The sequence below is a fragment of the Oryctolagus cuniculus genome, chromosome 1 (genome assembly GCF_051225735.1).
Source record: "Oryctolagus cuniculus isolate XC-2025 breed Fujian yellow rabbit chromosome 1, ASM5122573v1, whole genome shotgun sequence".
NCBI classification, from domain to species: domain Eukaryota; kingdom Metazoa; phylum Chordata; class Mammalia; order Lagomorpha; family Leporidae; genus Oryctolagus; species Oryctolagus cuniculus.
The window spans coordinates 229,471,344-229,483,669 of record NC_142867.1 but is presented as its reverse complement, the minus strand read 5'-3'; the positions used below and the strand labels follow the sequence as shown (position 1 = coordinate 229,483,669).

The 12,326-nt window shown below is 56.9% G+C and overlaps 1 protein-coding gene across 15 annotated transcripts in view; it reads left to right on the top strand.

Moving 5' to 3' along the window:
• MAPKAP1 (MAPK associated protein 1) overlaps window positions 1–12,012 on the top strand; it is a 259,582-nt gene extending 247,570 nt beyond the window's left edge. For 13 of the 15 annotated variants that reach the window (XM_089302685.1, XM_089302680.1, XM_017350085.4 and 10 more), the window contains 2 exons: window positions 6,291–6,388; window positions 10,625–12,012. In XM_089302685.1, the coding sequence (XP_089158811.1) occupies window positions 6,291–6,388; window positions 10,625–10,750 (224 nt within the window). In that variant the 3' untranslated portion in view covers window positions 10,751–12,012. The remainder of the gene's footprint in view (window positions 1–6,290; window positions 6,389–10,624) is intronic. The other 2 variants (XR_016212148.1, XR_016212147.1) reach the window with 1 other exon arrangement.
• The last annotated feature ends 314 nt before the right edge of the window (window positions 12,013–12,326 follow it).

Below are 12,326 nucleotides of genomic sequence, written 5' to 3'. Positions count from 1 at the left end.
GGACAGAATCCGGCGCCCCGACCGGGACTAGAACCCGGTGTGCCGGTGCCGCTAGGCGGAGGATTAACCTATTGAGCCGCGGCGCCGGCCAAGAAACTCCTTTTTTTCAAATCAAAAAATTTTTACAAAGCTTAAAATACAGTTCTCATTTCCCAAAACATATCCCTGTGAACCTAGACTTTCTTCATGTACTTCAACCAAAACAATTTGTCATGACAGATAAAATGCAGGAGCAAATTACCTGTTTTCTGTTCAACTAAACATCAAAGGGATTTCAAAAACAGAATAATTTTACTCTTATTAAACTTCATTTTGGGAAATATAAGACTTTTTCATTAAAAACATGTTTTTGTCAACTTGTAATAGATTTATTATAGTTTTTTTTAAAGATTTATTTATTTGAAAGTCAGAGTTACACAGAGAGAGAAGGAGAGGCAGAGAGAGGGAGGTCTTCCATCCGCTAGTTAGCTCCCCAACTGGCCACAACAGCTGAAGCTGCACCGATCCGAAGCCAGGAGCCAGGAGCTTCTTCCAGGTCGCCCACATAGGAGCAAGTCCTTGGGCCATCTTCTACTGCTTTCTCGGGCCACAGCAGAGAGCTGGATCTGAAATGGAGCAGCCAGGACATAAACCGGCGCCCGTATGGGGTGCTGGCACTGCAGGCAGTGTTAGCCGCTACACCACAGTGCTGACCCCTAGTTTTTTTGGTTTTTTTGTTTTAAGGATTTATTTATTTGAAAGGTAGAGCTGCAGAGAGAAAGAGGCCTTCCATCTGCTGGTTCACTCCCCAAATGGCAGCAATGGCCAGAGCTCTGCTGATCCAAAGCCAGGGGTCAGGAGCTTGTTCCAGGTCTCCCACATGACTGCTGTCCATATGGGATGCCGGCACTGTAGGCAGCAGCTTTATCCACTACACCACAGTGCTGGCCCCTGTATTATTTTTAATTAATGTTGTTTAAGTTTCTCAGTTTTTTAAAAAGATTATTTATTTGAAAGTCAGAGTTGCACAGAGAGAGGAGAGGCAGAGGGAGAGAGGTCTTCCATCCGCTGGTTCACTCCCCAATTGGCCGCAACAGCCGGAGCTGCTCTGATTCGAAGCCAGGAGCTGGGAGCTTCCTCCAGGTCTTCCCTTGCAGGTGCAGGGGTCCAAGTACTTGGGCCATCTTCTGCTTTCCCAGGCCTTAGCAGACAGCTGGATGGGAAATGGAGCAGCTAGGACATAAACCAGTGCCCATTTGGGATGCCGGCACCACAGGCAGTGGCTTTACCTGCTACACCACAGCGGGCTCCAAGTTTCTCAGTTTTAATTTCTAGCACAATAAACATTGATTGTCATAACCCACATAAGCAAAGTTTTTGAGCTTCTCAGTAATACTGAAGAGTGTAAAAGGCTTCTAAGACCAAAAAGTTCGAGAATTAGAGATTGGAGTTTTGGAAATCATCCCATTAAGCTTGGATTTCATTCAGAGGACGACAGGAAGAGAAGCAGTGTGGACTTTTAGGCAGGGGAGTGATGCGCCCAGATGGTGTGTTTCAGGAGAATGACTCCTGTGGGTGGTCGGGAAGAAGACGTGACCAGAAGTGAGAAAGCCAGAGAAGAGGCATGCGGTGGGCAGAGCCGGGTCACAGGCTGCAGCGTGGGCGTCTCAGGACTACCAGGGGACCAAAGGTGTGCCAGCAGCTTTTGACCTAAGGGGAGGTGTCAGCATTGGTTCCAGACACGTGCTGCATGCCGTGTGAGGATGGCAGCTGTACCCCGGTCCCTGGTTCAGGATTGCCCGCACAGAAGTGTTAGACCCTCGGGGCAAGCCTGACAGAGCAGGAGCCAGAGCTGGACAAGACAAGACTCAAGGGACAAAGGTGAGGACCAGCGTTTAAGGAGCAGAGAGAGGTCAGGGAGGCTGCAGGAGATGGAGACAACATCTGTCCCAGGACGTGGCCGAGGCCCTGGGGAGGAGGGGACTCGAGAAGTGGCAGACGGAGCTGAGGGGGCGCTGGGTGTCTCAGCACCGAGGGCAAAGTGACCTTAGCAAGAGTGTTTTCCGTAAATTAGAGGAAGGAGGGAAACTGCATTGCCATGGGAGTTTTTATAATTAGAGAGACTTAATTATGTTTATTGGAAGGAGCCAAAGTGAGAGTGAGTTTGAGAGATGCAGGCAGAAGTGTAAGTAGGTTAGACGCGGTCTCTGCTCCGGAGGGCGGAGAGGCCATTACAGTTCCCTGGGCCTCTGCCACCGTGGGGTGCCAAGGAGTACTGCCTTTTGTCACTTACATTAAACGGAAGCTCCCAGGGCCCTCGCTGTGGCATAGCAGGTTAAAGCCCCAGCCTGCAGCACCAGCATTCCATATGGGCGCCTGTGCAAGTCCTGGCTGCCCTACTTCCTGCTCCTGCTCCCTATTAATGGCCTAAGAAAGCAGCAGGGGATAGCCCAAGTGCTTGGGCCCTGCACCCATGTGGGAGACCTGGAAGAATCTCAGATCAGCTCAGCTCTGGCCATTGCAGCCATCTGGGGGAGTGAACCAGCAGGTGGAAGACTTCTCTCTCTGTCTCTACCTCTCTGTAACTCTGTCTTTCAAATAAATAAAAATAAGGTTTTAGGCCGGCGTCGTGGCTCAATAGGCTAATCCTCCACCTGCGGCGCCGGCACACCGGGTTCTAGTCCTGGTCGGGGTGCCAGATTCTGTCCCAGTTACCCCTCTTCCAGGCCAGCTCTCTGCTGTGGCCAGGGAGTGCAGTGGAGGATGGCCCAGGTCCTTGGGCCCTGCACCCCATGGGAGACCAGGAGAAGTACCTGGCTCCTGGCTTTGGATCAGCGCGGTGCGCCGACTGCAGTGGCCATTGTGGGGTGAACCAACGACAAAAGGAAGACCTTTCTTTCTGTCTCTCTCTCTCACTGTCTACTCTGCCTGTCAAAAAAAAAATAAATAAAGTTTTAATAAGCAAGCAAGCAAGCTCCCTGCTGGCAGCTGTCCGCCTCTCTAGAAGGACCTCCGGAGAGGCACAGCTCTGCCCATCCACTTCCCCCAAGACTTCCAGTGAGCGAACCGCCCGCTTCCAGCCTGAGGGACCAGAAACGAGCAGGACCTCCTCAAAGGTGCCCTTCATCACCTCTGTACTGCTAGGGATTTTATAGTAGCCCTGGCGCCCAGCAGAGCGAAGCACGAACCTCAGCCCTGGTCTGAGCTAGTGAAGAAGAGGGCTGCGAGCACTGTGTCAAGACAGGGAGCAGCTATGAGGAAATGTGAACTTGAAAACAGGCTCACGTCTGTGTGTGCAGGCTGACTCAGCTGTGAGAACGCCAGCACTGGGAGTGGCAGAAATGAGGCCCTGGGTGGCGCTGTGCATGGGCTGGGGCGCGGAGGGTTCCCTCCGCCTGGCAAATGTTTGGTAATTTTAATATATTTTATTGAAGAGAAATTCAAGGTTATCTGAGGGTTTCCTGGTGAGTGGGGGGCGCCCAAGAGTTTGAGACAGGTGAGGCACAGACATGGTGTGGGAGCCCGGGGCTGGGCAGCCGTGGCCAGCTGCCGAGTGCGCACAGGGGAGCTGTCTTGGTGGGGGTACACAGTCGTAGAATGGCCGCCCCCAGTTTCTCAGCACAGCCTCTTGTAGTTAAAACTCATCATGCAGGAGATAAATTGTAGCACAAAAGCCCGAACATCTCCGCTTCTGAGATCAGTGCTGCTAATAAGTTCCTGCTTAGTGCTATGTTCTCTCCTCTGCTTTCCTTTGAACAGAAACGCATAAATGTGAATACGTCTTTGCGTAGCCAGATTCATGCTGCGGCACTCAGAGGCAGGGGCAGAGTTCGGGCGTCTGCGCGGAGGCGCCACCAGCACACTCCATGATGCAGCTCTGCAGAAGCCGGGCTGCGCAGAGCGGCCCGAGAAAGACCAAGCCTTCAACAGAGCGGGCATGTTTGTCTTCAAGTCACAGTCCCCTACGGCTGTGAGAGTCAGGACAGGGACGCCTTGAGCCCTTGCTCTGTGCAGGAGATGCGTAGGAGAGTTCGGAGGTGACTGACAGATGCTGGCAACCCTGGGCTCTGGGACATCTGCCTTGCACCCAGGTCTAGCCCCAGGCTCACGGCTCAGGCCTTGGTCCTGCTGTAACTACCAAAGAATCGAACAATCCCAGAAACTTAATTTGAATCAATTGGAATACTAGACTTTGCGTTTTCTTTCAAAAAACTCGTTTTTTTCTCAGCCAAACTTTTACAAAAACCATTTGCTGCCGTCACTTACCCCTTCCTATCAGCAGTGCCCGCGGGCTGCCACCCAGGGGCTCGTTTGCCCTCTCCCTTCCCACCCTGTGCTCACCGGCTATTTGGTCTTTTGATCAACTGTTCCGCCAGTGTCCATGTGCTCCCTTCTCAGCCCGCTCTGTTGAGAGTTCACCGTGCAGCTGAATCACATGTAGTGTGCCCTTCACACCCCCTGCACAGTGGGCTTCCCGGAGTGAGGGGCGGCTCGGAGCAACGCATCTCCGAGTGAGCTGGCTGTGTCCCGCGGGCCAGCGGGCCAGCGCGGGGAACGGCAGGAAGGGCTTCCTGCTGCAGCAGGCTGGTGGTCAGCGTCTGTGGCTCGGCACTGCTAAAAACCCAGACCCGAGCCGAGCGCTCGGGCAAGTGCCGTGCGCTGTCACGGTGTGCGTGCTCTCACTAGAAAGGACGAACAAGTCAGAGGCTTCTGGGAGGCGGAGAGGGGGCCCCCAGCACCGCCATCTGCCTCCCTCTCCCCCAGATGGATGTGGAATGAGCGCCAGTGACTGGAGGGGGCACACACAGCGCCAAGGCACACCAGATACCCAGGGAGGCCCAGACGTGCGGCCCTTCGGAGCTCCTGGCCATGGGGTGGTCTCCTTTGTGCTGTTCACGTGGGTCTTACCCGGAGGAGCTGCAGGCCCCCCTTCCCGAGCCCACAGGCCCTCAGTCCCACGGCGACCGGGGTGAGGCCCCTGCAAACTGCACAGGTTTGTTAGGGCACCTGAGTCGCTCAGGCGAGACCCGCCCTCGCATGTTGATGTTGGGTTTTGCCAGTGACAGGCGGGAGCAGGTGTTGTAGACGGGCTCTGAGAGCGCCTGTCAGTGGTCAGTGAACCCCGAAGCTTCAGGTCTGCGGGCCTCCCCAAGCCCTTCTGGTCCTTCCTAGCCCTAGGCCCTCGTGTCTGTGCCTGGCACGGCCAGGCGTCCTGGAGGGGACATTGCTGTTTGCCCTTCACAGCTCTGTGTCCTTTGTTGGTGACTCTGCTTGGTCACAACATGGCCAGCAGGTGCATCTGTACTGTTCCTCCATGCGGTGACACTAGCTACAAGACTGTTCCAGCATGGCCACACACACACACACACACACACACATGCACGCCTGTTGGTGTCGGGTTCATGTCCGCATCTAGAACAAGTGATCTATCTGTTAACAGAGTGGTTAGCTTCCGCTCAGGAATCCTTACATTTCAGTGTCACGATTCAGGAGCGCGCTAAATTTATCAAGTGACTGAAAATGAGGTTTTTCAGAAATTATTAGCTAATTTTTTCAGTGTAGGATTTATAGTCACAATTAGTATTTCATAATGATGTTTCCAGGATAAAATACCAGCAGCTCAACTTTTCTGGCCACAAATGTACAACATATATCAGTTTATTTTTGGAGATCTGAAAAATTAGCTACTGTAAATAAAGTCCCCAAGAAGACTTCTCCGGGAAAGAGGTGAACTTACAGTAATGTGGGTGATGTATTATTAATTAATAACTGTGACCGGCCGCTGCTTCAATTAAAAGGACAACGGCTGGGAAGCGCTACTAGAGAGCTTGCTGAATTGTGGGGGACAGGCGCGGAGCTCTGTTGGAGCAGACGGGACGTTGTTACTGGGTGCCTAGCAGGAGCCTCCTGGGGACGCTGCCCACTGGGCACCGCCGGCTGGCCTCCCTCGGCCAGTGATCCCTTGGAGTGACAGTGGCATTCTGAAGGGGCTGCAAGGGACCAGGAAAGAATCTAGATTGAGGTCACTGTTTTTGTTTTTTTTAACCTGGGAGACAGAAACGGAGCTCCCATCTGCTCCGTCCGCTCCCCAAATGGACACGAGGACCGGCCTGAACCCAGCCAAAGCTGGGAACTCGTTCCGGGTCTCCCAGAGAGTGGCAGGGCCCAGTCGCTTGAGCCGTCATGGCCGCCTCCCAGCGTGTGCATCGGCAGGAGGCTGGAGTCCAGAGCTGAGGCGAGGAGTCAGGCCCAGCTGGGGAGTGCCCCGACCCCACCCGCACACTGCCTTCTCTCTCTCTCTCCCCCTCCAGGTCACGCAATATTTAAACTCACGTACCTAAGCAATCATGACTACAAACACCTCTACTTCGAATCTGACGCTGCTACGGTCAACGAAATCGTGCTGAAGGTGAGTGCCCCAGCCTGGGGACTAGGTCCATGGCGCCAGCTCTTCAGGAGGGACCCCACGCCCGGAGCCATGCTGGCCTCGGGTCGCTGCCCCGTCCTGTGTAGCTGCTCCCAGCCCCCGGCACCCGGATTCTTCCTGCGTGTATTTATTCCTACTCTACACCACTTATTTCCCGCCGGCCACTGTGAGCGGCTCCTGGAGCGCGCTCAGGAAATCACTGCTGTTTTGAACTCACCTTGATCGTGCTAAAGGTGATGCCAACGACCTGCTCGCCACCTGCCCGCCTCGGTGCTGGCAGTGTGAGGCACCTGCCATACCACCACAGGCCTCGCTGGGCCCCATGCGCCTGGCCAGTGCCCGGGACACCACAGCTGCACACCCAGAGAGCCGTTCTCTCAGAGAAATGAGACGGAGCCTACAGAGGAGGTGGTTAAAGAGCCACGCAGCCTGGCTTGGGGGGGTCAGAGGTGAACCGGTGTGGACAGAGCAGGGAGGCACGAATTGTGAGCAGCCTGTGGTGAGCACAGGGTGCCTGGGAGGCTGCCGGGCCAGGCCAGGTCCAGAGGTCAGAGCAGTGCCAGGTGCCGTCCCGCGCGGCTCTGGGGATCACAGTCCACGGAGCCCTGCACCTGTGCTTTCCAGACTCTTCCAAACCGAGAGCCTGCCTTCAAGCCAGATCTCCTGTGGACCGATGAGAGAGAAGACAGCTGTGTGTCAGAGGACTCCCCCGCCCCGGGTGCATGGCCCTGGGCCATCACTCCGCCTCTCTGGGCCGTGAGGTGGGGATGCTGGTACATAGTGTGCCCCGCCCTCCAGAGGACGCTAGAGTGCAGCCCAGAGGGGCTGCAGAGGGCCTGTGGTGGTGGCTGTTCCTTCTCAGGAAGTCAGCAAGTTTCGGTGACGGAAGTGGCTAAGACCCTGAGGGACAGCGCAGAGCGGCAGGTGGCAGCGGGCCGGAAGGGTCCTGTCACACTGAACCTTCACAGCTCTGGGGTAGGGAGAGGGAGCCTCCCATCTCCCGGCTGATGTGAGGCCCAGATGAAAGGAGAGCCAGGCTCCTGGCCCTGAGAAATGGGCACAGCCGGAGCGGCACAGCCTCCCAGACGCGCGTGGCCTCAGCAGGTGTGTGCGAGATTTCCGCGGAGACTCCTTCCCAGTAGCTCTTCAAGAAGACTCACTCGTGCCAGGCGAGAACTGAAAAGATGGAGCTGCTCCGAGGACCGCCGGCGGCTGAGACGCGCAGCCTGGCTGGTCGGAAGGCGGAGGGTTCGTGGACCACCCTGGCCAGGGCCCCCTGGGAGCGGCCGTGGGGACAGGTGTCTGCCCAGGAGTGCTCGCCACCAGCGAGCAAAGAGTTACTTGCCAAATCATCACAAGACAGCACAAGGAACTTATGCAAAGCGTTCAGGAACCAGGTAAAGAAATACTCCATTACCCCGCCGGGGCTGGACTTCTGTTTTTATAGCCAGCATTAAAATATTCAAGACTTCAGAAGGATTCTAGTAAAATTATAATCCTGTGTCTGACATCAAAATAATTTTCACAACAGCAGATTGATGACAGAAACACGGCTTTATGACTTCCGTCTGAGCCTGTGGAAGATCAAGTGCAGAGAAATCACGTGCAGGGCCGAGTGCTCCCCGGAGCAGACGCTTCCCTGCAGCACCCCGAGCCCCACCGCCCCCCGGGACGTCTGTCTTCACGGCAGAGTGCCGGGGACACGGCGCTGTGCGGCGAGCGGCTGAGGGTCCCGCAGGCGGTGCCAGCTCTGCCTTCCACAACAAGCTAGCTGTGTCGCTTCTCAGCCGTCCCCTTGGTGTCATGGTGTCATGTGTCCTGTGAGCCGCGCACCAGCCCCAAGTGACCGAGGCCCGGCCTCGAGTGTCCCGGAATTCGGCAGAAGCCTTGCCAACAGAGGCTCCTTGGGGCGCAGACGGGACAGCGGTGCCTGTGGCTGCCGTGGACTCAGAAGCGTCGCCTAAGACCAGAACGCCAGCCTGCACTGGGAGGGAGGAGACCAGGGCCAGGGCCCCATCGGCGTCGCTGGACCCGTGGAGACGGCGATGTCTCCCCCGGCCTGAGCGCCGGCCGGGGAGCAGACCCTTCGCGTCCAGTCTCTCATCCCGTCTCCCACTGCCCGGGGAGAGTGCACTGTTGTCCCTGTTTTGTAGAAGAGGAGCTGGGGAGGCCCGAGGCCACAGCGCACATGAGGGCGGAACCTGAGCTTGAAGCGAGGCCTGAGGACGTGTGGGGGCCCTCTTCTCTCTCAGATGTAACCGAGCCAGGCTGTGTGTGGCCCGGAATTCCGCGGGCTCGGAGATGAATCTCAGAGGAAGCATTGGGCTCTTCACATCGCGTTCTCGTGATCCGGTGATGGAGGCTGTGGCTTTATTGACCATGAAAACTCCCTATATTTTTATGCCTTAAGCTGTAAAATGCATTGAAAGTGAAACACTCTATAGTGCATAAAATTGTGCAAGTTTTAAGCCACAGCATATTAACCAGCTAATGGTAGACCAAAGGGCATTTTTATCTTTTGATTATTACATTAATCTTCCATTAAAATTATCTATGTGATTATCACAAAGCACGGAGGATAATAAATTCCGGAAGCAGTTGGCATGTTAGGGATCGTTGTGAAAGGCGTTTGTCGAGTTCCATGTGCCAGAAATACACTAGGCTGGCTGAGTGTGCAAACAGTGTCATCCAAGATGGCTTTTATTAAGAATGATAAAACCTCTTATCCCCGCACAGTCTGCACCGTCCCAAACAGTCAGGCCGGCCCCACGGCCTGCATGATTTATTGCTCTCAGCTGGTAACTTGGCGAGGCGGCGGGCCGAGCATGGCCGGCCTTCTGCACGCAGCGCCAGCCTCTGACGCCTGCTGCTGGTGGCTATCAGAGCAGAAAGTTTGGGGGCCGGCGTGGGCGCCCCGCCCTGCCTCTGCGCCTCATGCAGCCCACGCGGAGGAGAGCCGTCCGCGGAAGGCCCAGCCCAAGGCCGGCAGGGCCAGCGACAGGAGCGTTGTCAGGGAGGCTGGGAGCGCTCGTGTCCCTGCCTCCTTCACCCCTGCAGTGAGGGTGACAGTGACCCCGTCTCCTAAGGTTTTCGTGAGGATTACGGGAATTAATCCTGACAGGCAGCCACCCAGCCAAGGCTCCAGCCCCACTGGGGGGCCTGGGTCGGATCCAGCACCCTTCCCTGGGTCCTCCCCACTCGCTCAGCGTTTGCACTTCCAGTGCCACCCCCTGCTGTGTCCCCACGTGCTCTGACGCGTGTTCATTCTCGCTCGCCCTTGTACACCCAAACACTCCTGAGAAGCCAGCTCCTGCTCCCACTCTGCGAGCCGCCCTGGCCCGTGCCTCCCCGACGCCCCTCACCCCATTCCTTTGCACTCCCGTACCTGTGGTGGCACCTGATGGCTCCTAGGCCAGGGACCAAGTCTCACTCATCTGTCCCTGGAACCGAGCCCAGGGCCAGGCTCAGCCACGCAGGTCCTCCGTGCTGCAGGCACTGGTGAGTGCAGTGTGTCCAGCTGCCAGGCAGAGTGTGTGGATGCCTGTGTGTGGCTGGGAGAGGGTCCCGGGGGGCTCGCGGGAGGCCTGAGCCGTGCGGGGAGGCAGCCCTGGCCATGCGCCCTACACTCACGCACGGCTTTCGTGGCCCCTCTCAGCTCTGACGCTGATTTCTGGGTGACCTGGCCACTTTGCAACTCCCACCCCGCCGCAGCCCCCAGCCATACTCTGCTTCTTGTTAAGTGAGCTAGGGGGTGAGGGGGGCTATGGTACCAAAGGAAGCGCCCTGCCCCGTGCCCCCATCGTGCCCGACGCCGGGGAAACTGGGGCCTTGTTTGGCTTGTTCTTCCCCGTGACCTGAGACTAGGCAGGTTGTGTGCACACCAGGGTGCCAGAGCAGGCCGGGAGCAGAACCAGGAAGCTCAGTGCGCAGCCCTCTGGGAGGCGGCTTGTGCCAGGGCCAGAATGAAGGCTCGGGAATCAGAAAAGCAGCCCCACCCGGCGCCTGGGAGGCCTGGACGGGCCCCTCATCTCCTCAGTCACAAACAGGGGCTCTGCGCCCAGCCGGCCAGGTGGCCATGACGCCTGGACTCCAGCCACAAGCGCGCACCTGGTCCTGAGGCACGCAGCCCAGGCAGGTCCTCCTGTGCCACCCCTTTCTTTGCCCTGGGCGAGCAGGGAGCGGCTGGCGAGTGACCGGCTCTGTCCTCTTGCTTTCTAGGTTAACTACATCCTGGAATCCCGAGCAAGCACTGCCCGCGCTGACTACTTTGCGCAGAAACAAAGGAAACTGAACAGGCGCACAAGCTTCAGCTTCCAGAGGGAGAAGAAGTCCGTGCAGCAGTGACCGGGGCCCCCAGCCTGAGTGTGCTGCCGCCGCCCGGCGCCTGGCCCCCACCCCGCGTCCCACTGTCCTGGGCGGGAGGCCGCTCCCCTGCTCACGGGCTCGCGGGGAGGGCGCAGGGCCGGGGGCGCCCTAGGCTGGAGCGCTGAGCACGTGGCCACGGACCGCAGCGTGATTGGCAGTGGCGCTGCCCGGCGCCTGCCGAGGCTGAACATAGCCGTGCCCACACATTTCCGTGCGACTCGATCAAATTTCTTAAGGCAAATGAAGAACAAAAATGTACATTTCTTTTTTTTTTTTTCCTTTTAATAAACAGGCGCACTCTTTATCACGGCTGGTATGACGGACCGTTCTTTGGGGCGGAGGATTGATTATGTTAGTCTCTTGAAAATCTGTTCCCATATTGAACAGGCAGATTGGAAAAGCTATGGCTCGATTTCTCAGAAGAAATGTTTAGGGCTTAGTCAATACCTTTAACTATGCCATTTGTTTAAATGAGTGCACTTGCTGCGAGGATCGTCGGACTCCAAGTTAGGGCGCAGGGCCCAGCGCGTGTGCGGGCCTCCCGCTCCCTGCCACGGGCACCAGGCGCCGGGCGAGGGAGGGCGACGCTCACCCCAGCCAGAGCGGTCGCTCCTGTTACCTAAGCAGCAAGTGGAAGCGCCCACGGCCCGCGAGGCCTGCAGGGCCCCCGCCGGGGCCTGGACTCTGCCTTGGGGACCTGGGCGGTTCCTTTCCCTCACCGCCTCACAGTGCCTGCCCCTTGCTCGAGTGGCTGACGCCGCCGGCTGTCACCGCAGAGGGAGCCCTGCGGACCCTGCCATCCCGCTCCGGGCACGACAAGGAGCCAGGCACCCTCCACCCCACACTCTGCTGGCCACACCAGATGCCTCTGCGGACCTTGCCAGCCTCACCAGGGCTCCTGCCGTGGTGACGTGCTTGCTGTCTGTCCCCCGCGGGGGCCCGGCCGGCTGTCTCTCCGCGCGGACGTGTGACCTGTCGCACAGGAAGAGGTGTGCCCGGGTCATCCTGCTGAATTCCTCTCTGAGTCTGACCTTGGTCCCGCCCACAGCAGCTCCCTTTTCTAACGTCTTCCATTCCTACCTGCCCCGGAGACAAGAGAAATATTATTTGTAGCTTGCTATCTGTATTTGAATTTTTAGCAGTTTTATATTTAGATACCTTTGAAAAATGTAAATGACTAATTTGGTCATTAAATCTTGTGACATATTCAATATTAAAATAAAAGTCCTCCGAGAACCTTCTTCCGCATATCGCTGTGAATTCGGGGCGTCTGGGGTATGGGACGCAGGACTCCCCAGGGAGCCTCTGGGTGTGACAGTGGCCAGCAGTCACGGTGGTGCCCTGGGTCTCTGAGATGCACCCGGCAGGACAGGGTGTCCCTCGTCACCAACACACTCGTCTCACAGAAGACGCACTGGTCCACTTAAGGAGCAGCTTGAAGGGAGTGCACACACACACAGGCCACTTCCCAGGCTGCCAAGCACCCCTCCACCCCGTGCCTACACTGTTGCATTTTAAAGATTTTTTATTTATTTGAAAGGCAGAGTGGCAGAGA